This window comes from Zonotrichia albicollis, chromosome 23 (assembly GCF_047830755.1).
Source record: "Zonotrichia albicollis isolate bZonAlb1 chromosome 23, bZonAlb1.hap1, whole genome shotgun sequence".
Classification (NCBI taxonomy): Eukaryota; Metazoa; Chordata; class Aves; order Passeriformes; family Passerellidae; genus Zonotrichia; species Zonotrichia albicollis.
Window position 1 is genome coordinate 4,577,014 of NC_133841.1, and position 27,460 is coordinate 4,604,473.

Sequence of the window (27,460 nt, forward strand, 5' to 3'; positions counted from 1 at the left end):
GAGTTTTCATTATTATCTTTTTAGCATTCTGTAAGTATCCTGTCTGTATTCTTTAGTATAGTTTAGTATAGTGTTCTTTTATATAATATAATACCATAAAGTAATGATTGTTTCATTGTTAATGATTGAATCACTGTTTTGATTCAATGGCCAATTAGGGACAAGCTGTGTTGGGACACTGGAGAGAGTCACAAGTTTTCATTATTATTTTTTAGCATTCTGTAAGTATCCTGTCTGTATTCTTTAGTATAGTTTAGTATAGTGCTCTTTTATATAATATAGTATCATAAAGTAATAAATTATCCTTCTGAGAACATGGAGTCAGATTCACCATTCCTCCCTGCAAATACAATAATCCTGTTTGGGGTCTGGGCCCTCTACAGCCACCAGCTTCACCCAGGTCAGGAGAGCTCCTCCTCCCACACATCACTGACAGTTCTCTGTCCTGAATCTCCTCTGCCATTTCCTGCCTCAGTCCCTGAGCTCAGAGCCAGCCTGGGCACCTCATTGCTCCAGCCTTTCCCAGCTTATTCAATAATTACAATGAGCAGCAAAGAGATTCCCACCAAACTCCACTGACATCAGCCATTTCCTCCTTCCCTTCCATCCCTCACTGACTCATGCAAGGACCTCTCTCCCACAGATCTCTGGTTTGATTCTTTCCTAAGGGACTTTGACAAAGAACTTTGCTGGAGGAGCTTTGACAATGAGCCCATGTCAGCCCTGCTGAAGGATCATGAGGCAGGGCTGCCCTTACACAAGACAGGCTGGTCCTTCCCTGTGCATCACCCTTTTATTCTAATTTAACGCTTTATTCCAGTTTCTGTTGATTTTTTTCTGTACAAATCTCAGGTTCTAAATCTGCACCTCTCCAAACCTTCTCCAGGAGGTTTATTCAAGCCTATAAACAAACCCATGTAGCCTCACCTTAGGTTTATTCAAGCCTAAAAACAAGTTCATCCACCAGATCAACCTTGCACGTGGCTTTCAGCACCCTCAGCTACCAGGGAAACACAGAGATCTGACAACCCAGAGAAAAAGCAAAGAACTAACAATTATCCTTAACTACTGCCCTTCCCAGTGCAGCACCCTGTTCCTCTCATTTAATGCTTTATTCCAGTTTCTGTTGATTTTTTCTGTACAGATCTCAGGTTCTAAATCTGCACCTCTCCAAACCTTCTCCAGGAGGTTTATTCAAGCCTCTAAACAAACCCCTGTAGTCCCATCTAAGGTTTATTCCAGCCTATAAACCAGCACTGACACTTTTATCAGTCAGATCAAACCTGCACATGGCTTTCAGCACGCTCAGCTACCAGGGAAACACACAGAGATCTGACAACCCAGAGAAACAGCAAAGACACTGACAATTATCCTTAACTACTGCCCTTCCCAATGTATCACCTTTTATTCTAATTTAATGCTTTATTACAGTTGCTGTTGATTTTTCTGTACAGATCTCAGGTTCTCTAAGATCTGCACCTCTCCAAACCTTCTCCAGAAATTTTATTCAAGCCTATAAACAAATCCATGTAGTTTCACCTTAGGTTTATTCAAGCACTGACATTTTTATCAGTCAGATCAACCTTGCACATGGCTTTCAGCACCCTCAGCTAGCAGGGAAACACACAGAGATCTGACAACCCAGAGAAATACCAAAGAACTGCCAATTATCCTTAATTACTGCAGAAATGGGATGTTTCCTCAGACTTGCACAGGGTTTAAGGGTTGGCTCTTAATGGTTTTCCTCATGGGGCCATTCCCACCCTAGAACATCACAAAGATCACAGAGTCACAGGTGGCTTTGGGTTGGAAGGGATTTAAAACCCATCCAGTGCCACATGGGCAGGGACATTTTCCACTATGCCAGGTGGCTCCAAAGCCCATCCAGCCTGGCCTTGGGCACTGCCAGGGTTTCAGGGACCCCCACAGCTGCTCTGGGCACCCTGTGCCAGCGGCTCCCCACCCTCCCAGGTCCCAGTTCCTAATTCCCAATATCCCATCCTAGCAAACAACCAGTCAGCATTTTGCTGCTCTGTTCCACAAGCTCCTCTAAGAGTTATTTCCAGTTCAGCCAGATAATGAATGAGCAGCATGAGTGCAGGAAGTCCAGCAAACAGCAGCTCTGTGTGAGCTCAACCCAGACTCTTTAATCCTGGTCTAAACACATCTGGAATCAATATTTCAATTCCATGGGCAGCAAAACAAACAAACCCCTGGGTCAGATGCCAGGGACAGCACTTGGGACACAGAGCCCCTCCAGGGAGCACCAATCCACAATTCCCCTGGGTTTATTATCCCACTCCAGCTTTTAGGTCAGACCCCTCAGCCAGTTCCTGCTCCCACAGAGCTTGGCCTACACTCCCCCCTTCTGGCTGCACCTCAGCACAGGAAAATTCTTGCAGATTGGATTAAAACCTCTTCCAGTGGTTTCATAACACAATTTTATGCTAAACAGAACAAACAGAATTGGCTTTTTAAAAAAATTACTACAATTCTTCTCTATTGAAATCATGCAGGCCCTTTACAGACATCAGTGACACTCACTTCACTTTCATCTCCTCTCTCACAATTTAATTATTCAGAACTTTACAATTCCCCAGAGACCAACAAAGCACATTAAGCAGCTCTGCCTCAGATCAATGAGGAGATTAAATGAAGTAGCAATTTGACAGAAGTAAATTGAGGCACAAGAAGCTCTTTTGTCTTGTGTGAAGACAATGAAACAGAATCCTGGGGAAGGGACCCTGTTCCCAGAGCAGCAGCAATCCCACACGTGCCAAGAGGGAGATGCCAGGGCATTTTATGGCTCTGAATATTAACCAGGTACAATCCCCTGGGAATATAATGTATTCAGGGTTATGAACAGGGTTATTTCACACTGTCCTGGCAGCAGAGTGAAACCTGATGGGGTGTGATCCCACAGTCACAGGTGGGAACTCACTGCCCTGCCCCTGCAAGTTCCATTTGGTGCTATTAACAGTTCTACCTTCATTAGGATGCTTAATTACAGCAATCAGCCCACAGAGCTGTGTTAGTGTCACATTCACATTTTCTGAAAAATCCCTTTGCCCAGGATTTTTCTCCTGGGAAGCTGAGGAGCCTCAGAGAAAAATGACAACAAGAATTATCTCATTTGCTTCTCCTGTGTTGTGGAATGTGTTTGGAGATTGTTTACCCACAGGTGTTTTTAAATTGGATTCTGCTGGGAGTTGTGTTCACTCTTTGGCCAATCAGGGCCAAGCTGTGTCAGGACTCTGGAAATAGTCACAAGTTTTCATTATTATCTTTTTAGCCTTCTGTAAGTATCCTTTCTGTATTCTTTAGTATTGTATAGTTTAGTATTCTTTGATATAATATAGTATCATCACTGTTTCATTGTTAATGATTGAATCATTGTTTTGATTCAATGGCCGAGTAGTGCCAAGCTGTGTTGGGACACTGGAAAAAGTCACAAGTTTTCAATATTATCTTTTTAGCCTTCTGTAAGTATCCTTTCTGTGTTCTTTAGTATATATTATATTATATTATATTATATTATATTATATTATATTATATTATATTATATTATATTATATTATATTATATTATATTATATTATATTATATTATATTATATTATATTATATTATATTACATTACATTACATTACATTACATTATATTATATTTCTTTAATAATATTATTCTTTAATAAATTAGCCTTTAGTATAGTATAGTTTAGTGGAATGGAATGGAATGGAATGGAATGGAATGGAATGGAATATAATATAATATAATATAATATAATATAATATAATATAATATAATATAATATAATATAATATAATATAATATAATATAATATAATATAATATAATATAATATAATATAATATAATATAATATAATATAATATAATATAATATAATATAATTAATATATGCCTTCTGAGAACATGGAGTCAGATTGATCATTCCTCCCTGCCATGATTAAATACAATAATTTAGGGTTTCAGCACAGGCTGAGTGCTCAGCCCAAAACTCTGCTGAGGTGCAAGGTGTGGTGACACAAGAGCCTCACACCCTCCCACTGCCTGTGGCACAAAATCCCAGCCCCAAATGTGGCCCCAAAATAATAAAATAAAATAAAATAAAATAAAATAAAATAAAATAAAATAAAATAAAATAAAATAAAATAAAATAAAATATTTCCAACAGCTGCTGTCTCTGGATCTACTGGTCCATCTGGCCTTGATAATCTGAGCCTAGGAGTGAGGACAAACAACAGCCTGCAGGCAATGAAGTCCCCAATGATCTCAAGCATTATTTCTCTGTGGGTGCAGGAACTCACCAATCAGATTGAGAGAGGAGTTCTCAGCTTTCTCAAAGGCAACTTGGCTGTTCCCAAGAACCAAACCAACCTCGATCTGCAAAGGGAAAGGAAAGAAATAATTACATTAATTACCATTAGACTGAGCTTCAGATTGCTCCAGGTATCTCCAAGAACATCTCAGAAGGAAGGAAAAAGCAGCAAAATCTCCATTTCCTGGGAAGAATGAAAAATACCAACCCCACCTCTAAAACACCACTGAATGGAGAAGCTCACCAGGTAAAACAACCTGACTTTTAAAAGTTACTGTTTTAGTTCAAACCCAACTGTTTTATTTCAGCAAGTAAAGGAGAAAATAAAATCCTGTCCTTTCTACAGAAGGAAAAATCAAAACTGGACATATCTGGAAGATAAAAAAACTCAAGAGAGGCTGTTTCCATGAGCACAATTCCTGTATCCTCCCCAGCCCTGCAGTTTAGTGGAGGCTGCACTGAACTGCAGACAAGGCCCTTTGTCCCCTCTGATGAGGCAGATTTGTGACTTCTCCAAAGGCAGCTCACCCAAACCGCCCCTGCTGGCATTATCTGCCAGGACTTTCAGCTCTGCAGTTGTGGGATCTCAGCACCTCAGGACTGAGGTGTCACCGAGAGCACCCTTGGGGGGCTCGGGAGTCCTGGAATGTTCCAGAAGTGTCTGGTGGCTGCACTTTGACCCTACACAGGAGACGACACCTGTATGAGGACAGGAGGGTTTCACCGGGGTGAATGGTGAAGGGATTGGTTAATTAGAGAGTGAAACACAGGGTTTAGGATTTCTGTACAGGGGGGTTTAGAGAAGTAAGATGGAGGAATTGGGGCGTGTCCTGTCCTTCTTCTTCTTCTTCTTCTCCTCCATCTTCTGTGGTGATGGTGGCACTTTTGGATTGGTCATTACTAAAAGTGCACCGGGCAATAAGGGTGAAAGGTATTGGGGGAAAATGATAAATATTGTACACGTAACTTTGAGTATAAAGATAGGTGACCGCCCGGAGGGAGGGGAGTGTGCTCATGGCTGGCTGCTGAGCAGAGCTCTGTCGGTCCGAGAGAAAATCTTTTAGATAAACAATTAATAAACACCGAGACTAAGAAAAGAACTGAAGCCTCTTCTGTTCCTTTGATACGCGGCTGCCCCAAGGCCACCCCGGGCCTTTCCAGGCCATCCAAACAGCCAAAAACCGGACATGCAGTCCCCAAGGAAAGCCCAGGAGTTCTTGGGAGCCCACCTTCTGCTTTTTGCTTGTTCCAGACTCCCCTTTGAGAATGCTGGGGTCCATGGCTTCCATGTCCTTCACCAAGAGCCCAAAGAGCTTGTCATTAAAGCTGAACACCAGCTGTGGAAAGGGAAAACAAATCTCATTAAAAAAAGCTGAAAAGGATTCTGGCAAGACTAGTAAGATTTGAAAGGAGATCAAATGATCCTGAAGACTGAGTTAACCACCCAGCAGCTCCCCTGGAGTTTTTTCCCTGTAAAGTTCTGGATTCACAGGAAAATCCTGTAAAGCTCTCAGTCTGGAGTGCTGACCATGTCCCAATATCAGAGTAACAGAACACAAAGACAGCTGGAGAAACTCAAAGAAAAATCCTCCTTCCAAGAAAATCATCTATTTCTCCCTCCCCTTCTCCCCAGCTCAGTGTTCTGGATCATCTGATGACATTTCCCTCTCACTTCAATAATTGGTACTAGTCATGGAGAACAATTTAGCTCAAAACTTTCAGATATTTTCCATTTCAGCTTGACAAGGACACTCCAGGAGCAGTGCTAATGAGGGACAGAATGAATGTGATGATGAGTAGGGTCCATCCCACAGAAAACCAGGCTGGCTCTGCAGCCTTGCCTCCCTTTCCTTGAGTTTGTATTTTCAACTGGTTTAAGATTCAGACCCTGCAAGGTGTAAATTATATGGGAGACAAACCTTGAGTGTTTTGAGAGCAAGGCAAAGCAGAGATTATCACACAGGGCTGTGCAGGGGCTGAAGCCCATGTTCTGCACACCCCTGCAGGCTCAATTACAGGACATCAACTTTCCAAGGTCCCCAAGAAAAATAATTCATCCCTGTTTCTCTGCTGCTGGAATCCCAGAATAATTCAGGCTGGAAAGGATCTAAAGCTCATCCAGTGCCACCCCTGCCATAGCAGGGACACCTTCCCCCACATCAGGCTGCTCCAAGCCCTGTCCAGCCTGGCCTGGGACAATTCCAGAATAATTAAATGCACTGCACTTGGGAGGTGCCACTGAGAATGAATTAAACCTGGTGGTTGTCTTGATCTTATACAGAAGGAGGCAAAAGTGACTTCCTAAAATATTCCAGAAGTTGCCATGCTCACATCCAACACAGAGAGACCCAAACTCTCCCAAACCCTGGGATTTTCCTCACAGATTTAGGATGGATTCTAAACCCCTCTGGCCATGCTCTCAGTGACAGTCACAAAGGTTTTACTGCTCATAAAGACATCCTTGTGCAGGCTGGGCTAGAGCAGAGACTGGACAGAGCTAAAGAATAAAGCAGGGATTTATTAAAAGGCCTCAATGGATCCACCTTGGGCAGCACAAGAGCCCAGCCAGGGCTGCACCCAAGATGAACCAAAATGGTCACAAAATGAACCCAAGATGAACCCAAAATGCCCCACTGGTCACAGGGTCTCTCACTTTTATAAGCTCTGCTCCATTTACATATTGGAGTTAATTGTCCAGTTACAGATTTAACCCATCAAGCCCCATCCTTGTTTTTGTCTCTTCAGCCCACGGTGTTTGTGCTCTTGGCCTGAGATTTGGATCATTTGTCCTTGGTGCCCAGCTGGAGCAGGAATTGTTTTGTCTCTGTGCACAGAGCTCAGCATCCCCTGATGTGAACCCAGACCCACCCACTAAGGCAGCACAGAGCCTGAAAAATACAAAAAACTAAAACCTGAGGCATCACTTCACACAAAGAACAATTCCTGCCCCTCACCCAGCCTTTGCAGAGCTCCTGGCACCCTCAGAGGGTCCCTCAAAGCCCCAGCTCACCTGCTGGCCCACAGAGAAGGCCTGGCTGTTGAACTGCTGGATGAACTCTGCAGCCATCTTGTCGGTGTCATAGGGGTTGGAGTCAATGTTCTTCTTCTGCAGGAAGTCAATCTCGATGGTCATGGTGCCAATGCACTGCTTGGTCTTGTCAAAAGTGTATAAGGAAACTGAAAAAAAACCCAAAACCCAGCATATTTAAGGTTCCCCCAGTGTATTAAACAAGTTTGGCAATAAACACTCTTCCCTTGAGAATTTCACTTGGTAAAACTGAATATATTCTTTCTTTATTTTCTCTTAACCCATGTTCAACTGAAAGGTCAAAAATACAATAAAATTGCCACTGAAAAATCACATTTTTCACTGAAAATCCCTGCATTGCTCTAAAAACTCTTAATAAGCCTTTAAAACAGCTCAAACACCACACAGACTTTGGAGGATGAGGACAATGAAAGCAAATCCAGGTGTGCTATGGTCCCACATGGCTGTATCTCCACCCAAGGGTTTGGACACATCTCCAGGAAGCCCAAAAGCAGCTTCAGGGGTTGCCTTGCCCAAAAACAGTGACAAGAGGCCATCACTGGGTTTCCTTGACAAAATTGCTGAGCTGTTCTCCAGATGAGGCAGCAGAAAGTGAATTGAAGTGCACAGGAGTGCACATTCAAATGCAGCAATGGAATCTGTCAGCCCAAAACAAAGCACATCATCAACTGCCCTTCATCCCTGAGACTGAGGAGAGCCCAGAGGTGCCCTTGGGCCCACACTGACATTTCCAGGTTCCCTTCAGTGCTGCAGAATCCCCTGGACAGAAAGCCAAGGGGCAGGGAAGGCACTGCAGTGTCACTGCCACCCTGATCCCACAGGGAAACAAGAGACCTCTCAGGGTGCAAAGAGGATGAAGAGGATGAAGAGGATGGAAAGGAAAGAGCAGCACAAGCCACAGCTCCAGGGACTGCCCAGCATGGTCAGCACCTCACAAACAGGCAGGCCCAGCAATGCAGAAAGATTCTCCACAAGACTGAGGAGCATTGAAGGTTTGCTTTGAATCTGAAGAGCCAAGAGCAGCAAGGATGAAGCAGGAGGAGGGGAATGTGGGAAAGGCTCTTCACTCCATCTGGGATTTCCTGTCCAGCCCCTGGCAGCAGAATGGCTCCAGGACAAACCTGCAGATGCTGAGGTTGATGGCAAAACAACCCCCCAGGATTGTTCACGTGAAGGGAACAAGGAGAGCCTGTCCCTGCTGAGGGGTGACCAGAACACAGCACACACCCCAAACACCTCCCTGGGAGGAGCTGCCGCAGCAAACAGGGATAAAGATGAAAACACTGCTCCTGATCTGCACTGAGTTCTCCCAAAAGCAGCAGGGTGATCCCTTTGGGCCTGCAAGCAAACCCAGGAGCTCCTCTCACCTTCCAGGTCACCCCTGAGCAGTTTCCTTTTCCTTGCTGAACCTCATGGCTTTGTCCAACAAAATTTTCTGTACTGAAGTGGAGGGAGAAGACCCACCTTTGTTGGTTCAGCATCAACTCTGTTTATTGACTCAATCAGTCACTTTTTATAACCGTGTTAATTAAGTTCATGCATATTGCAAAACCCGAGCTCACAATAGGACAGAGATAACACACCAACCCCTCCTTTTGTTTCCAATACCAAGATTTGTGTTCTCAAAACTTACTTTTACTTTCCCAAAACAGCCAAAGATGGAATATCTGCTTGTTATGAGAAAGCTGCCTGAGAACTCTGGTATGCAAGGTTCTCAAGGCCTTCATGTTTGTCACTTTTACTTGTAATTAAAAACAACCTGAGAACTTCTACTGTTTACAGAAACAGGCTGTGAGAATGTGCTCCTCACAGCTGCCTTCTAAGCCATTTCTGAAAAAATCTCCAACATTTCTGGAATATCAGTGCCTGGATTTGGTCAGATCATGAGGCATCAGGAGCTCTGACAGCCAGGACTGAGTGCTGAGGGGATGGAGCAAACCCAGCAGAGACTGCACCAGCTCCAAGAGCCTGGAATGTTCCAGAGAGAAGCAGGGAATGCAGCAGGGACCTCCCTGTGGTGGGAAGGCAGCAGGACATCCATGGGGTGGGAAGGCACAGCCAGCCCTGGCTCCAGCTGGGCATCTTTGCTGGGAACACAGGAGCTGGTGCAGCTGGAGTGCACAGAAAGCAGGACAGACAGACACATCCCTCAGAGCACTGTGCCTTCCTGTTGGAGATTTTTTCAGGGATGGCCTAGAAGGCAGCTGTGGGGGACAGGTTCTCACAGCCTGTTTCTGTGAACAGCAGAGGTTCTCAGGTTATTTTTAATTACAGGTAAAAGTGACAAACATGAAGGCCTTGAGAGCCTTGCACATCAGAGTTCTCAGGCAGCTTTCTCATAACAAGCAGATGTTCTATCTTTGGCTGTTTTGGGAAAGCGAGAATAATTTTGAGAACCCAAATCTTGGTGTTGAAAACATAAGGAGGGGTTGGTGTGTTATCTCTGACCTATTGTGAGCTCAGATTTTGCAATATGCATGAAGTGAATTAACACTGTTATAAAAGGTGCCTGATTGATGAATAAACAGGAGTTGATGGCTGACCAATGCAAGGTGGGTCGTCTCCCCTCCAACTTCAATATATGGTGAACTTCAATATTGGCTGTTTTGGGAAAGCGAGAATAATTTTGAGAACCCAAATCTTGGTGTTGAAAACATAAGGAGGGGTTGGTGTGTTATCTCTGACCTGTTGTGAGCTTAGATTTTGCAATATGCATGAACTTGATTAACACTGTTATAAAAAGTGACTGATTGATGAATAAACAAGAGTTGATGCTGATCAATGCAAGGTGGGTCTCTCCCTCCAACTTCAATACCTTCCCAGCAGGAAATCACTCACCTGTAGAAGCTTCACTGCACCATCAGGGGCTCAGCAGCACTCATCACTGCTGCACAGAGCTGTGGGCTGCATTTACACTGACATTTAAAACACAGCTTCCACGTTATCAGGGGAGCAGGACCAAGCAGGAGCCCTGGGAAATCACTGGCTTTGTGAGCATTCTCCCTACCTGCAGAATGCTTTTACAAATCCCTTCCAGCCAGCACGGAGTCAGATGACATTTAGTCACTGTGCACAGAAGCACTGCATTATTTTTGTGAACACAGGCTCCCACGTAGCTGGGAGGTTTTACAGCCACAAACTGCTCACAGAATATCAGTGCTTCTCTACCCAAAAGACCTGAGTACTGAAAACACTGATCTCTGAGTTGGCACATGATCAGCAGCCAAACAAGGGTAAGAAACAAATTAATTTATGACAAATTAATTTTCCCCTGTTATAGGTCCTTCTTCAGTTAAAATAAGACCAGCAGGCAAAAAAATCACAATTAACAGAATCATCAAGGTTGGAAAAGGCCTCCAGGATCAACCATCAACCCAGCACCATGGTCATCACTAAATAATGTCCTCAAGTGCCACATCCACCAGTTCTTCAAACATTTCCAGGGATGGTGACCCCACCACTGTCCTGGGCAGCCTGTTCCAAGCCTTTACAACCCATTCTGTGAAGAAATTTTCCTTAATATCCAACCTACACCTCCTCTGGCACAACTTCAGGCTGTTTCCTTCCATCCTGTCCCTTTTCTCCTGGGAGAAGAGACCAAGCTCCCTGCAGGTCCCTGTATGGAGCAGGAAGGACACTGATATCCCACACAGAGCCAGGCTGAGATACCTGCAGGTACCTGCAGAAACTGCCAAAACAGCCTGCCCAGGGCTGGGAAACATTAAAAACAAAAAAGCTGCAGAAAGGAGAGCAGCTCCTTCACTAAGGAGGCCCTCACATCACCTGGAGAAGGACTGGAGCTCTGTGAGATGCAAATTGAGGGTGGAAACATGAATTCAGCTTTGTGAACACATCCCAGTTGCCCTGACTGACTCACCATCAATCTCCTGCCCGATGGAAAGGCCGGCCCATTTTCTCTGAAAAGCAAGAGAAAAAGGTCAGAACATCTGTCCTGCAGAACAAAAACCTGTCCTGCAGAACACCTGGCCCTCAGAACAAACACCTGGCCCTCAGAACAAACACCTGGCCCTCAGAACAAACACCTGCCCTCTCAAAGGCAGCCTCCTCACCCAGAGGAGCAGGATCCCCAGAAAACCTTCAGCAGCAGAAAAAGGGGCAAAATGGAATATCCCAAAGACCCCCAAATTAACAGGAATTAAGTCAAAAACATTGAATAATGCTTTTTAGGTATCCTCCTCACCCAGAGGAGCAGGATCCCCAGAGAACCCTCAGCAGCAGAAAAAAGAAGCAGAATGGAATATCCCAAAAACCCTCAAATTAACAGGAAATAAGCCAAAAACATTCAATAATGGTTTTTAGGTATTCTCCTCACCCAGAGGAGAAGGATCCCCTGAAAACCCTCAGCAGCAGAAAAAAGGAGCAGAATGGAATATCCCAAAAACCCTCAAATTAACAGGAAATAAGTCAAAAACATTGAATAATCTCTCCAAATAGTTCTTGTGATCTCAGAAGGTTGTTCTGTCCAACCTCCTTCAGGTTTCTGGTGTCCCCACCATGCTGGAGGCAGAAGTTGTGGTGCTGGATGGGGTTTTTTGTCCTTCTGCTCATTTCCTACCACAGCCCAAGTTCTGAACATCCACAGGTACCACAATGGCTGTTACACACCCCAGGAGCATTTGAAAAGTTTGCTCTAATGTGCTCCAAGGTACAATATTACCTGAACCAAGAGAACCTATAAAAATGAAACTGCTCAAATCTTTAGGTCCCTTGGAAATTCCTTTAGAGAATGGAACTGCAGAAGTGGGAAATGGTTCACGAATTATGTGACACAAAAATATCTGTAACCTTTACAATTCCAACAGCTCTGGCTTGATGAGTGCAAAGTTGTGGTTTTCCCAGTGGCTGCTGCTGTGTTACAGACTGGCTGCAGGGTGTTCTCAGCTCTCATCAGGGCTGGGCCATGTTCACAAGCCTCAGGTACCAAATAAAGGCACCAGGCACATGCAGGGGTCATTACAAACAGCTCTGGGGAGATATGAAAAGCTGGAATTTATCATCATTTGTGTATTTGCCTTTTTGTCTGGGAGAAGGAACACAATGACTTTGCTTACAAAGTGAACACTTCTCCCTTTACACAATCTCCAATATCCACAGAATATCCTGAGTGGGAGGGGACCACAAAGGATCATCCAGTGCAGCTCCTGCCCTGCACAGACACCCCAAAAATCCCACCCTGGGCATCTCCTGCAGCTCTGCAGCCTCAGGGCTGGGACCATTCCCTGGCAGTGCCAGCACCTCTGGGGGAAGATTTGCCAGGATCTTCTCTGTGGATTTTCCTCTTCTTCAACCCCCACCATGCTCACCCGGCTGGTTTCTGCTAAAGGTTTGTCATCACTGCACAGCAATTCGTGTTTTAGGCTCTCAGGATACAAAACTTGTGCCAGCCTTCAGTTTTAGGAGTCAAAAATCAAGATTACCACAAAATAAAGGTGGTCAAGAACTGTAAGTCAAAATCAAGATTACCACAGAACAAAGGTGGTCAAGAACTGCAAGTCAAAATCAAGATTACCACAAAATGAAGGTGGTCAAGAACTCCCAGCTTTCAGTGTTAGGAGTAAAAAAATCAAGATTACCATAAAATGAAGGTGGTCAAGAACTCCAAGTCAAAAATCAAGATTACCATAGAACAAAGGTGGTCAAAAACTCCAAGTCAAAAATCAAGATTATCACAGAATAAAGGTGGTCAAAAACTGTAAGTCAAAATCAAGATTACCACAGAACAAAGGTGATCAAAAACTGTAAGTCAAAATCAAGATTATTACAGAACAAAGGTGGTCAAAAACTGTAAGTCAAAAATCAAGATTAGCACAGAATGAAGGTGGTCAAAAACTCCCAGCTTTCAGTGTTAGGAGTAAAAAATCAAGACTACCACAAAATGAAGGTGGTCAAGAACTCCAAGTCAAAATCAAGATTACCACAGAACAAATGTGATCAAGAACTCCAAGTCAAAATCAAGATCATCACAAAATGAAGGTGGTCAAGAACTCCAAAATCAAGATTATCACAGAACAAAGGTGGTCAAGAACTCCCAGCTTTCAGTGTTAGGAGTAAAAAATCAAGATTACCACAGAATAAAGGTGGTCAAGAACTTCAAGTCAAAAATCAAAATTACCACAGAACAAAGGTGGTCAAGAACTGCAAGTCAAAAATCAAGATTATCACAGAATAAAGGTGATCAAAAACTGTAAGTCAAAATCAAGATTATCACAGATAAAGATGGTCAAGAACTCCAAGTCAAAAATCAAGCTTAGCACAGAATAAAGATGGTCAAGAGCTCCATGTGAACAGTGAGTGTACCACAAAGAGATGCTCTGGAGGCCTCAGAGCACAGACACCCCTGAACAGGAGCAGGAAACACACAGTGGGTGTCAGACTGACTGCAGCCATCCAGGGCTCTGGGAAATATTGGGGATTTTAAATTCAAACCCAGTATCAGGAATGGCCGATGCTCAGAGGGCTGAAGCAGCTCTGCTGTGCAGACAGGCTGAGGGAATGGGTTTGTGGCCTTTCAATACTTTAAGTGGGCTTTTTAAGGACACAGAATTTTTAGGAGGGATTGTAGCAAAAGAAAAAGGGGAAGTGGCTTTAAACTAAAAGAGGGTGAATGAAATGGTAAAACCTTGTCCAGAGAGGTTCCAGGGAACACTGAAGGTCACACAGCCCCCAGCCACTCATTGGGACAGACCCAGTTCCAGCAGCACATCAAAAACAAAAATGTCACCTGGGGGCTTGTGCCAAGATGTGCTGAGGAAATCAAATCTGCTGTGATTGCAGCACGGAGCAGGGAGTGGCAGGGAGACATTAAAGTGCTGAAACAGAGACCACAGCTGCTGCAGGTTCATGGGATGAGACTCAGTGAGAGCAGTACAAAGCTTCAAGTTTCATTTTTCAGTGTAGAAGTTAATTATATTCATTATTTATTCTAACCAGCATTTAACATCTGATGATGACTTAATTAAGAAAGAGGAGACAAAGGGGTTTGGGGTTTTTTTATGCATTTCATTGCAGTTTTCATCTATAAATACTAACAATGACTGGATGTGGTCAATAAAACTTCCAGCAGGTCTTAAAAATGAAAAACACAGCAAAGAAACCCTTTAAAGCCAAGGATTTAAAGATTCACAAGGAATGGAAGATATTGCTTAGATTTTTCCTTTTCAAATAGTTTCTTTCTGGTGTTTTTTTAGAAGGTTAAATTACACATTTTCCAGTATCTTTATCCCACCATGCACTAAAAATATATCAAAACAACACAAGCACAGTCACTTCACTTGCAGTGTGAGCATCCTTGAACTTCTGCTGGCAGAAATCAAATTTGCAGCACACATTTATTCCAATTAGAGAACTTATCATCAATCCTCATCCTAAAAAAGAGACTTTGCTTATTCTGTAGCAGAGCAGAAAGTCATAGAAAGCCATACCTGGGGCAAGCTGAAGGCAATGCTGCCAGGGACAACAGAGGGGTGAGTTCTCAGAGTGAAGATGTACTTGTGGTTGGGAGAGGTCTTCACCACAACATGCCTGGAAAAGAGATCAGGATTTTATGTTGAAAGTATTTTATTATTATTATTCATCCCAACATGCCTGGAAAAGAGATCAGGATTTTATTTTGAAAGTATTTTATTATTATTATTCATCACAACATGCCTGGAAAGGAGATCAGGATTTTATTTGGAAGGGTTCTGCATTGCTCACAGGGATGTGGGAGCTCAGAAGGAATACCCAGGTTATCTCCAGGGCTGCAAAGGAAAACCAAAATCACTGACTCAGACACACAGCAGGGTGACAGAGCCCACCACCCTCACTGGTACAATGGGATCTCAAAGCCCAACTGCAAGACTTTGCTCCAAAAATCAATAGTTACATCCTGGCACCGTGATATTTTCTGGAAAAATCACCTTGCCCAGGATCTTGAGAAGCCTCAGAGAAAAATGTAAATAAAAATGATCTGATTCCTTGCTTATGGCTTCCTCAGACTGTGCCTGACAGCTCTGATCACGGGATAGGCAGGCAGCCTGCTGGCATGAGAGAGCAAAACCAGAGGAGGCTGCGACTGGTGCGCTCTGGCAGCACTAACTGGGAGCCCAAACTGGCAGCCCAAACTGGCAGCCCAAACTGGGAGCCAGGAAACCCAAACTGGGAGCCATGGATGCCCAAACTGGGAGCCATGGATGCTCAAACTGGGAGCCATGGATGCTCAAACTGGGAGCCATGACAGCCCAAACTGGGAGCCACGGCAGCCCAAACTGGGAGCCACGGCAGCCCAAACTGGGAGCCACGGCAGCCCAAACTGGGAGCCATGGAAGCACAAACTGGGAGCTGTGGCAGCCCAAACTGGGAGCCAGGACAGCCCAAACTGGGAGTTATGACAGCACAAACTGGGAGCCCAAACTGGGAGCCATGGCAGCACAAACTGGGAGCCATGGCAGCCCAAACTGGGAGCTGTGGCAGCCCAAACTGGGAGCTGTGGCAGCCCAAACTGGGAGCAGCCCAAACTGGGAGCCCAAACTGGGAGTTGTGGATGCTCAAACTGGGAGCATTGGCAGCACAAACTGGGAGCTGTGGCAGCCCAAACTGGGAGCCCAAACTGGGAGCAATGGCAGCCCAAACTGGGAGCCGTGGAAGCACAAACTGGGAGCTGTGGATGCTCAAACTGGGAGCCATGGCAGTTTAAACTGGGAGCCACGGCAGCCCAAACTGGGAGCTAGGACAGTCCAAACTGGGAGTTGTAGCTGCCCAAACTGGGAGTTATGGCAGCCCAAACTGGGAGCAGCCCAAACTGGGAGCAATGGCAGCCCAAACTGGGAGTTATGACAGCCCAAACTGGGAGCATTGGCAGCACAAACTGGGAGCTATGGCAGCCCAAACTGGGAGTTGTGGCAGCCCAAACTGGCAGCCCAAACTGGAAGCTGTGGCAGCACAAACTGGGAGCCAAGAAGCCCAAACTGGGAGCCCAAACTGGGAGCCATGGAAGCACAAACTGGGAGCCGTGGATGCTCAAACTGGGAGCCACGGCAGCCCAAACTGGGAGCTAGGACAGCCCAAACTGGGAGCAGCCCAAACTGGGAGCATTGGCAGCACAAACTGGGAGCCCAGACTGGGAGCCCAAACTGGGAGCCATGGATGCTCAAACTGGGAGCCATGGCAGTTTAAACTGGGAGCCATGACAGCCCAAACTGGGAGCATTGGCAGCCCAAACTGGGAGCCCAAACTGGGAGCCATGGATGCTCAAACTGGGAGCCCAAACTGGGAGCCCAAACTGGGAGCCCAAACTGGGAGCCATGGCAGCCCAAACTGGGAGTTGTGGCAGCCCAAACTGGGAGCCAGGAAACCCAAACTGGGAGCCCAAACTGGGAGCCCAAACTGGGAGCCATGGATGCCCAAACTGGGAGCCATGGATGCCCAAACTGGGAGCCATGACAGCCCAAACTGGGAGTTATGACAGCCCAAACTGGGAGCATTGGCAGCACAAACTGGGAGCTGTGGCAGCCCAAACTGGGAGCCAGGAAGCCCAAACTGGGAGCTATGACAGCCCAAACTGGGAGCCCAAACTGAGAGCCACAGCAGCCCAAACTATAAAATAAAATAAAATAAAATAAAATAAAATAAAATAAAATAAAATAAAATAAAATAAAATAAAATAAAATAAAATAAAATAAAATCCAAAAATAAATTCATTTTCCTACACTGATGTTCACCACGAAGGAGCTCAGAGAGCTCCTGGATTCACAGAGGGGAAATCTCAAACCCATGAAGAGCTGCTGGTTATACACAAACAAAAGGAACAACAAATCACCAGGGCCAGGCAGCTCCCAGAGCTCTCCCAGGAGGAATTGCTGCTCTGTTCTGTGTGAAATCCTCTCACATCCAACCCATGTGGGGCCAGCTCCGGGAAAGCAGGCCCAGGAAAGTGCTGGGAAGTTTGGCCAGGCTGAGCAAACCCAAAGAAACTGCAGCAAACATGAATTAATCTGTGAATGCACCAGATTTCCTGGGGCTGAAGCACGAGCAGGGCTCCTGTGAGGGAGGGGATGACTCAGGGATCTCATCCCATGCAGGGCAGGGCTGGAAACCACAGCAATCACTCAGCAAGGGCTCCTCAGAAACCCAAACTGGCCCAGGAGGGATGGGCTTCCCATGGGAAAGGGAACAAGAAATTCTCAACAGGAACAAAACCCTGCCCTGACTGCTGTCCCTCAGCCTGGCTGCGCTCAGAACTGGTTTCTCTCTCCAAACTGCACCCAGAACTGGTTTCTCCATCCAAACTGCACCCAGAACTGGTTTCTATCTCCGAACAGCACCAAGAACTGGTTTCTCTCCAAACTGCACCAAGGACTGGTTTCTCTCTCCAAACTGCACCAAGGACTGGTTTCTCCATCCAAACTACACCAAGAACTGGTTTCTCTCTCCAAACTACACCAAGAACTGGTTTCTCTCCAAACTGCACCCAGAACTGGTTCCTCCACCCAAACTGCACCCAGAACTGGTTTCTCTCTCCAAACTGCACTCAAGGCAGGAGCAGGGCACAGAGCTGAAGGTGGTGCCACTGCCCAGAGCATTGCACAGCACACACTGTGTGTGCATGGCCTGCTGTGAGCTCATCCCTGACTCATCCCTGCCCAGCTCAGCGTGCAGGGAGTGAAGCACTGTTGGGTTTTCGGCTGTTTGAAGGGCCTGGAAAGGCCTGGAGTGGCCTTGGGGCAGCCGCGTATCAAAGGACGAGAAGAGGCTTCAGTTCTTCTTTCGGTTTTTATGTTTATTAATTGTTTATCTAAAAGATTTTCTTTCAGCCCGACAGAGCTCTGCTCAGCAGCCAGCCATGAGCACACTGTGCTGCCCTCCGGGCAGCCACCTATCTTTATACCCATTGTTACGTGTACAATATTTATCATTTTTCCCCAATACCATTTATTCTTATTACCCGGTGCACTTTCAGTAATAACCAATCCAAAAGTGCCACCATCACCACAGAAGATGGAGGAGAAGAAGAAGAAGAAGAAGGACAGGACACGCCCCAATTCCTCCATCTTACTTCTCTAAACCCCCCTGTACAGAAATCCTAAACCCTGTGTCTCACCCTCTAATTAGCTAATCCCTTCACCATTCACCCCGGTGAAACCCTCCTGTCCTCATACAGGTGTCGTCTCCTGTGTAGGATCAAAGTCCAGCCACCAGACACTTCTGGAACATTCCAGGACTCCCGAGCCCCCCAAGGGTGCTCTCGGTGACACCTCAGTGCTGAGGTGCTGAGATCCGACAAAGCACGACAAGATCTTCAGCAGCACCCTGGGTTAAAGCATCTCCTTGATCCAAGGGCAAACTCCAGCTCTACAGCCCCAGCTGCAAACAGAGCAGAACCCTTGTGGAGGTACCACCAAAAACCCTCCTGAGCAGGAAATGTGCTGAGGGACCAGAGCCAGGGGATCTGCAGCAGGGCTGGCCCAGGGATCTAATGTGAGAGAGTTCACAGGGGCTCTTGGATGAGGGAAGAGACAACAATCTGATTCCATATTTCAGAAGGCTTGATTTATTATATTATGATAGATATTATATTAAAACTATACTTAAAGAATAGAAGAAAGGATTTCATCAGAAGGCTGGCTAAGAATAGAAAAAGAAGGAATGATAACAAAGGATTATGGCTTGGACAGAGAGTCTGAGCCAGCTGACTGTGATTGGCCATTAATTAGAAACATCCAACATGGGTTAATCAAAGATCTACTTGTTGCATTCCACAGCAGCAGAGAATCATTGTTTGCATTTTGTTCCTGAGGCTTCTCAGCTTCTCAGGAGGAAAAAGTCCTAAGGAAAGGATTTTTCATAAAAGATGTGTGCGACAATCTAAAGTGAGGGATGGCTCCAGGGGATCTGAAGCCAGGGCTGGCCCCAGGGATCTGCAGCAGGGCTGGCTCCAGGAGATCCAGAGCCAGGGATGGCCCCAGGGATGTGCAGCCAGGGATCTGCAGCCAGGGATGGCCCCAGGGATCTGCAATGCAGCACCAGCTCCAGCACTGCCCCTGCTCCCTCTGCCACTTCACAGCATCTGCAGCATCTGCTCCTGACCAAACACTCTGCTGGTGTGTGAGCAGCACTGCTAGAAATGAACAGCTCCCAGGGGCACAGGAGCAGCCAGAATCACACCCAGCCTGCTGAGGCAGCACATCCCAGGGCACTGCTCCCTGCATGCTGCCACAAGTGCCAGCAGAGAAGGTTCTGGAAGCAAAAGGAGCACAGCCGGCTGCAGGGCTGGCAGCTGGGTCCCTGCAGGACATCCATTCTGGAGGAAATTAAAGTTTTTATAATGCATGAGGTACAATGCTCAGTACAGGTATTTTTGTAACTCAATTAAGTTGAAAAAAAGATCAACCTGGGGGAAAGCAAACTTTGAAATGACCAGGAGACTTTTCTGCCCAAGCAGCCACTTTTGCCTGCTTCTGACCCAAAAAGTTCTGTTGGTTTAGAGGATGGGTTTTGTTTGGGTTTGGCATTTTGTGCTCCAGTTGGGCTCATGAAATCACAGCTCAGTTCATTGCAGAGCCATGAGAGGTGCCAGGGCAGCAGAGCAGACAGGCAGGCAGGTCCTGAATACATCCCTGCACTGCAGCTCAGCACTGCTCAGCTCCCCACCCTCAGCAGGTATTTTATATAAAGGTGGGCAAATCATTCACTATCTCCTTCTTCATATCATTCACTATCTCCTTTATCATATCATTCAGTATCTCCTTGAACATTTTTCCCATTTTTCAAACCCAAGCCCTTGTGCTGCATGTGATTCCCTTTTAGCTGAAATTAATGACTTCTGTCTACAACCTATCTACTAAAATCTGTCAGAGCTTCCCTAAAGCTGCAGCAAAGCAAAGAATCTGAGTATGTGAATTGGCTTCTTGAAATCCAAAACCCCTCTGTGTGGGCTGAGCTGAACAATGCAGGTGTTTTCCACCTAACAGAAGTAAACCCCAGAGTTTGGTTCCATCAGCCACCCCAAAACTGCAATTAAGGAATCCAGTTTGTGGTGCTCACACTGTGGCTGCTTCTCCCTTTTGTTCTTGTGCATGAAAACCCTGAGAAGAAGAGTTTTCTCTTTGGTTTTGGCATTTTGTGCTCCAGTTGGGCTCATGAAATCCCAGCTCAGTTCATTGCAGAGCCATGAGAGGTGCCAGGGCAGCAGGGCTGGCTGACAGCACAGACAGACTGAGCACATCCCTGCACTGCAGCTCAGCACTGCTCAGCTCTCCCCCCTCAGCAGGTATTTTATATAAAGGTGGGCAAATCATTCAGTGTCTCCTTCATCATATCACTCACTATCTCCTTTATCATATCATTCAGTATCTCCTTGAACATTTTCCCCATTTTTCAAACCCAAGCCCTGGTGCTGCATGTGATTTTCCCTTTCAGCTGAAATTAATGACTTCTGTCTCCAACCTACATAGTAAAATCTGTCAAAACTTCCCTAGATTCTTTTTCTTCCTGAGATTCTTTGCAGCAAAGCAAAGAATCTGAGTATGTGAATTGGATTCTTGCAATGCAAAACCTTTCTGTGTGGGCTGAGCTGAACAATGCAGGTGTTTTCTACCTAACAGAAGTAAACCCCAGAGTTTGGTTCCATCAGTCACCCCAAAATTGCAATTAAAGAATCCAGTTTGGGGTGCTGACACTCTGGCTGCTTCTCCCTTTTGTTCATGAAACCCTGAGAAAAGAAAGTTCTCCTGGCTCTGCTCAGCATTCCCATGTTGTTGCAGTGTGTGTGTTGCAACACCATATGATATAAAAGTGAGAGGATGCCCCAAGTTACACAATAAAATGATAAAAACGGTTTTGAAATAGTTCAAATATTCCCACTGTATAACAGCAAAACCAAAACCAAAATTATCACAAGAATTACTTCATTAAATAATTATTCTGTTAGTTAAGCAGATGCAGTTCCCAAGAAAGAAATCCTTTAGAGAAACAGCCACCCTTGTTCCAGTAGCTGCCATTTCCAGAAAGAGCCACACTGAAAGTTCTGATCCCTAAAGACACACAAGTTTTGTTAATCAAACTGCTGTGCTCACCTTTCCACACCTGAAATGTCACACGAATTTTGAAAACAATTCCTTTTTGGTTAAAAGCTGAAAGAGCAACAGTGCACACTTACTGGCCAGACTGGAAGTCCTTCTCATTGACCACAGCACAGTTGGTTAAGGACAGCTCATCAGTGGGACACCTCGCTGCTTGCATAGGCTGCAAGAGAGGAGCAAATATCAATAAAATTGATCAGAGAAAATTGGAGAAAATATCAAATAAATTCTGTTTTTCCTTTACCAAGCCAAGCCTCAAGTCTTCTGCAAAAGCACAAAAAAAGATCTCCTGAGTCGTGGCACACGCTCAGAGCCCACAAGCTCCTCTCCCAGGTTCCTCCAAACATTTCCACACAGCACAGGTGTTTGTACCCCAAAGCTCTGCATTTTGGGGCTGTTATTTACTTTGTATTTTCCACCCTAGCTACACAAATGCTTTAAAATGAGCTGGGACAAAGCCTGCAAGGCAAACTCTGTTAACCTGCAGGTGATCCATGGCACAGGGCAGGAGTGATCAGCATTCCCTGGAAGGTGTTTCTTGCACAGGGCACTGGAATCTTCTGGAAGGTGCTAATGAAAAGCAGCCTGGAGCCAGAGCCTTCCCTACAGCCCTGTGTCAGTGCTGGGTCACAGAGCCCATGTGAGGAAGAAAGGAAGGATAAAGATGTGACCTTCCCTCTTCCCTGCTCAGAAAACTGGAATTTCAGCATGTCCATTCTGCACAAACCCCTTCACCCAGTGCAGGGAGAGGCCACAGGAAGGTTTGAGCTCAGCCAGCTGCTATCCAACCCCACAATCCCTTTGTACCACTTCTCAAAAGAAATATCACATGGGAATATTTCCCATCCCAGGTCCATAACACATAGAAGAAAATCAGATAAAATAGGTAATTCCAGATTATCATTATGAAAAAATTACTGCAACAAATTTTGTGGGGGAGTCCTCTCTATGTTTTTATTCTCTAATGTCAGAGGACCAATCATTTTTCAGAAGTATCTGCTCGTTTTTGCCCTTTCCACTGTTACTCATCAATCAGCAATTAAAAACTGCAATAAGCTTTTAATTTGCCAAGTTTAATTTTGCCTGCCCAAGCTGCCCATCCCCATCATGAGGCAGGATGGACACACAGAGGGATCTCAGCTCCATCCTACACCCTCATCCCACCTGCTCCTGCAGAATTACATCACAAAACAAGGGCTGAACGATGAAAATTGTGATCAAAATGCCTCCAGAATGGAGAAAGAGATGGAAAAACAGGATGTTAGAAGACATTTTATTTGGGGAAAAGCTGAACTTGCTCCCCAAGGTGTCATTTGGAGAATCAAAGCAGATACATATTTGCAGGCAGTGCAACAGAAACTACTTGACAGCCTCAACCTATTGCTGAAAGTAATTCAGGAGGGATTTTCTCTTAAACCACCCTTAAACCCCGGCAGCAAGCACAGGAAATGCACTGATCCCAACACACACATCTGAATCATTTCAGGAGTTCCTGCCCCGCTCTGCCTTCCTCTGGGACAAGAATCAGAGAAATTCCCCCCAGCCTGCTCTACAGTTCAGATCAGCTTTTATGGCACACTGTGATTTGTCTCAGATATTTGCTATTTACAAAAGGACCAACTCATTACTTTCACTAAATAACGCTCAATTGCCCTTGACATATGTGACAACCAAAAAAGATTCCATTTTCAGGCCTGAAGCAGATTTATCTATCTGAACTCAAATGTTCTTGTAATAAAATATGTGACATCAGTGGATTTATGAGCTGCTCTGTCCTCTGGGCTTGGGGCACTCCACAGCAGACATTCACCATTTTATCACTGCTGCCCCCATCTGCAGGGCACAGTTTTGGGAAGGACATGCCCTGATAAAAGGCATTACAGGGGATATTTCTGGAGGAAAGGGGACACGGAGCTCCTGGATTAAATCTTTTTACAGCACTAGTCCTCGAGTGCATTTTTAATCCTCAGTGATAAACGGCAGCCAGGCAAGCTGCTGCTCCTGTCTGCACTGGGAACAGAAACACAGAATAACTGATACACAGAGTCACAGAACCACAGTCACAGAACCACAGTCACAGAAACACAGAATCAATCACAGAACCACAGAGACACAGAATCACAGAAACACAGTCACAGAAACACAGTCACAGAAACACAGAACCACAGAACAGAATCACAGAATCCCAGAATCACAGAAACACAGAACTACAGAATCACAAAAACACAGAACCACTGAATCACAGAATTCACAGAATCACAGAAACACAAAATCCCACAGTCACAAAACCACTGAATCACAAAACCACTGAATCACAGAACCACAGAACCAGAGAATCACAGAATCCCAGAATCACAGAACCACAGAATCCCAGAATTACAAAATCACAGAATTACAGAATCTCAGAACCAGAGAACAGAATCACAGAATCCCAGAATGACAGAACCACTGAATCACAGAATTCACAGAATCACAGAAACACAAAATCCCAGAATCACAAAACCACTGAATCACAGAACCACAGAACCAGAGAATCACAGAATCCCAGAATCCCAGATCCCAGAAACACAGAATCCCAGAATCACAGAATCTCAGAACCAGAGAATCACAGAAACACAGAACCACTGAATCACAGAATTCACAGAATCACAGAACACAGAACAACAGAATTCCAGAAACACAAAATCCCAGAATCACAGAACCACAGAAACACAAAATGCCAGAATCACACAATCACAGAACCACTGAATTCACAGAATCCCAGAACCAGAGAATCACAGAATGACAGAATACCAGAGTCCCAGAATCAATCCCAGAATCAAAGAACCACTGAATCACAGACACACAGAAACACAAAATCACAAAATCCCAGAATCACAGAATAATGAGCTTGGGAGAAACCTCATCAAGTCCAACCTATTCCCTAACACCTCAACTAGGTCCAGTCTTTTTTACCACACATCCAGAGATGGTGATTGTACCACCTCCCTGGGAAGAACATTCCAGTACTTTATTATTCTTTTGGTGAAAAAATTTCTTCCTAATACCCAACCTACACCTGCCCTGATGTAGGGAGGTTTATGCATGTGTAGCTTGAGACTGTGTCCTGTGGTTCTGTCAGAGACCAACCCCACCTGGCTCCAACCTCCCTCCAGGAAGGTGCAGAGAGCAAAAGCACCTCTGAGCCTCCTCTTCTCCAGGTTTTGTTGTGGTTTATGCCAAGAGGAGACTCCAAGGACAGCAGAGTCCTGAGGAGGTGCCTGCACACTGCTAAAGCATCCCCAGCATCCATCCCCAGCCAGGCAGCACCTGCTATCAGACCCAGACCTGTTGCAGCATTCCTTCTGACTGCCAAGAGGAAACCAGGACCTGATAAATCTCACTGTGAGTTTTTTTCTTCCAAAGCTGCAAGGATTCGTTTTCCTCCACAGAAAATACAAAACTCACATGTTCACAAAATCACAGAATAGCTGGAAGGGCCCTCTGGAGATCATCCAGTCCAAACCCCTGCTAAAACCCAGAAAGTGATGCTGTTATTTGGATATTTTCACACATAAACCACACCTGTCATGTTTTGTCAATTCACCTCTTGTGAATCATTGAGGCTGGTGGAACAGGAAGCCAAGGAAAATCACGTGGTGGCAATGACTGAGGAGCACTGCTGACAGCTGGTACTGAGAAAAGCTGAAACATGAAGTGCTAAGGCAAAGATGTTCCTCATCCACGACAACTGAACTCACTTCATTTCCTAATGCTGAGCAAGAGATTATGAAACAGCACTGGATGTTCAAAAATCTCCAACAGACACAGATACACATCCCATGCATGTGCAGGTGCACAGAGATGGAATTTCTGGCACTCAGGTGCTGCCAGAGCAGTGTTAGGAAATGTGACAACTCTGGGTACCACAAATTTCCATTTCTTCATCTTTAAGATGGGGATCCCTGCTCCACAAAGCACCCAAGCTTTCCTGTACCAGCTGCTGGGCACCAAAGTGTGGGAATCCACAGAATTAGAAGGTTTTGGGAAAGCTGCAAAAGGCAGGCCCCAGAGGCAGCAGAACTGTGATTAGAGCTAAGCAGCAGCCATGAGACAGGTCAGCAGAAAAATTATTTAAACTGCAGAAAAGCAAAGACAAACAGAACAATGATCTTGTATTAATGATCAGTGTATTAATGCTTGTCTAGAATAACTCTCTAAGGTACAGAAAAGTTTATCTAGCAAGATATTAGGAAGTTTTAAGCTTAATAATAGAACTCTGTGCATTGTGTTTTAAGGCTTACAAGTAGGTATTGTATTTGAAATAAGCATTGTTTTAACTATAGGGATGTGTGCTTATAGTGGCTGGATAGAACTGCTGTCAGTGTGCTTTTGCTTTGTGTGATTGGTCAAAAAACTTATAAAGTGAGTTGTAACATTAAATTCTTAGTCTGCTGTCTGGGATGTGAGCTGCTGGCATCTTCCCATTGTCATAACCATGGAATGAGGCTGATGCTGGAAAATCAAACAGCTCAAGGCACATTCTGCAGCAACCCTGTGTCATTCCTGATTTGCACAGAGCCCCTGCCAGCATCACCAAAATCTCTCTGAGCCCAGAGCTCAGCACCCAAAGAGGGCACAGAGGTGCAGGACACCTGCAGAGCTGCAGTTCCTGCTGAGCAGGGCAGGGCACACTCCCCAGAGCCCCAGCAGAGTGGGTGGAACCACGGCTGACTCCAAACCAAACATTCACCACCACGGGCCTGCCAGTAAAATGAAGTTTGAATACTGACAGGAAGAATTATGATGTCAAAGGAGCTCTGAAGATAAACAGGGAACTGCCATGATGAATCACAGCTCCTACACATTCTCCTGACAGGAAACACAAGCACAAAGCTCTGCCTGCATCTCCACACACCAGAGGTGGACATTACACCTGGGGACACAGGGACAGGCAGCAGCTCCAGCAGCAGGAGGAGCTGAATGCTGAGGTGTCACAGACACATTTCATGAAAAATCCCTTCCCTTAGGATTTTTCCTCCTGAGAAGCTGAGAGGCCTCAGGGACAAATGCAAACATTGGTTATCTGCTGCTGTGCAATGCAACAGGGGCATCTGGGATTGGGCTCACGTGGTTGTTTCTAATTAATGACCAATCACATCAGACTCTCTGTCCAAGCCACAAGCCTTCATTATCATTCTTTCTTTTTCTATCCTTAGCCAGCCTTCTGATGAAATCATTTCTTCTTATCTTTTAGTATAGTTTTAATATAATATACATCATAAAATAATAAATCAAGCCTTCTGAAACATGGAGTCAGATCCTCATCTCTTCCCTCATCCTCAGACCCCTGTGAACATTATCACACTGTGGTTCTAAACAATTTTTAAAATTAACTAAGGAAGTTTGGTAGCTTGCAGAGGGTTTTTCTGGACATGGCAAAAAAACACTGAATAAATCTTCTATATTTCTGCAGCCACAAGAGGAAATCAACCTCAGGCTTGGCCAGACAGACCCTTCCAGAGCTCCTGGCTGTGCCAGGATAAGCTGCTGTCCCTGAACACACAGCCCTGCCCATTCCACCTGCTCCCCATGACCTCTATTATTTGCTGGAAGCTTTTATTCTCCAGAAAGGAGCTGCATTCTCGCTCATCAAACCCAGAAATACCAATTTTCTTCTCCTATTAAAGAGGACTGCATTGGGAAGCTCAAACCTCAGATGTGATATTCCCATTTTTGACAAAGGCAGGGAACAGTGAGCGAGCTGCCACCAAAGCCTCAGCACAGCACCCAGGGGTGCCTGGGTGAGATGGATCCCCCCCTGTGATGGTGCTGCAGCACAGAAACCCAAACAGCTCCCAGCAGCTCCTCCTGCATCAGCCAGGGCTGGAAATCAACCAGGGTGTCACCATTGTATTTTCTGAAAAATCCTCTTTGCCCACGATTTCTCTTCTGGGGAGCTGAGCAGCCTCAGAGAAAAAGGAAAATAATATGATCTCATTTTTTTCTCCTGTGCT

General features: G+C 45.3%; 1 protein-coding gene across 2 annotated transcripts in view; it reads right to left on the reverse strand.

Moving 5' to 3' along the window:
* The window catches only part of NSF (N-ethylmaleimide sensitive factor, vesicle fusing ATPase), an 80,790-nt gene that overhangs the window by 45,289 nt on the left and 8,041 nt on the right, over positions 1-27,460 (reverse strand). For both annotated transcript variants that reach the window (XM_074557936.1, XM_074557937.1), the window contains exons 2-7: positions 21,542-21,627; positions 14,829-14,928; positions 11,264-11,303; positions 7,348-7,514; positions 5,567-5,674; positions 4,327-4,402 (exon numbers count right to left, since the gene is read on the reverse strand). In XM_074557936.1, coding sequence (XP_074414037.1) covers positions 4,327-4,402; positions 5,567-5,674; positions 7,348-7,514; positions 11,264-11,303; positions 14,829-14,928; positions 21,542-21,627 — 577 coding nt within the window. The remainder of the gene's footprint in view (positions 1-4,326; positions 4,403-5,566; positions 5,675-7,347; positions 7,515-11,263; positions 11,304-14,828; positions 14,929-21,541; positions 21,628-27,460) is intronic.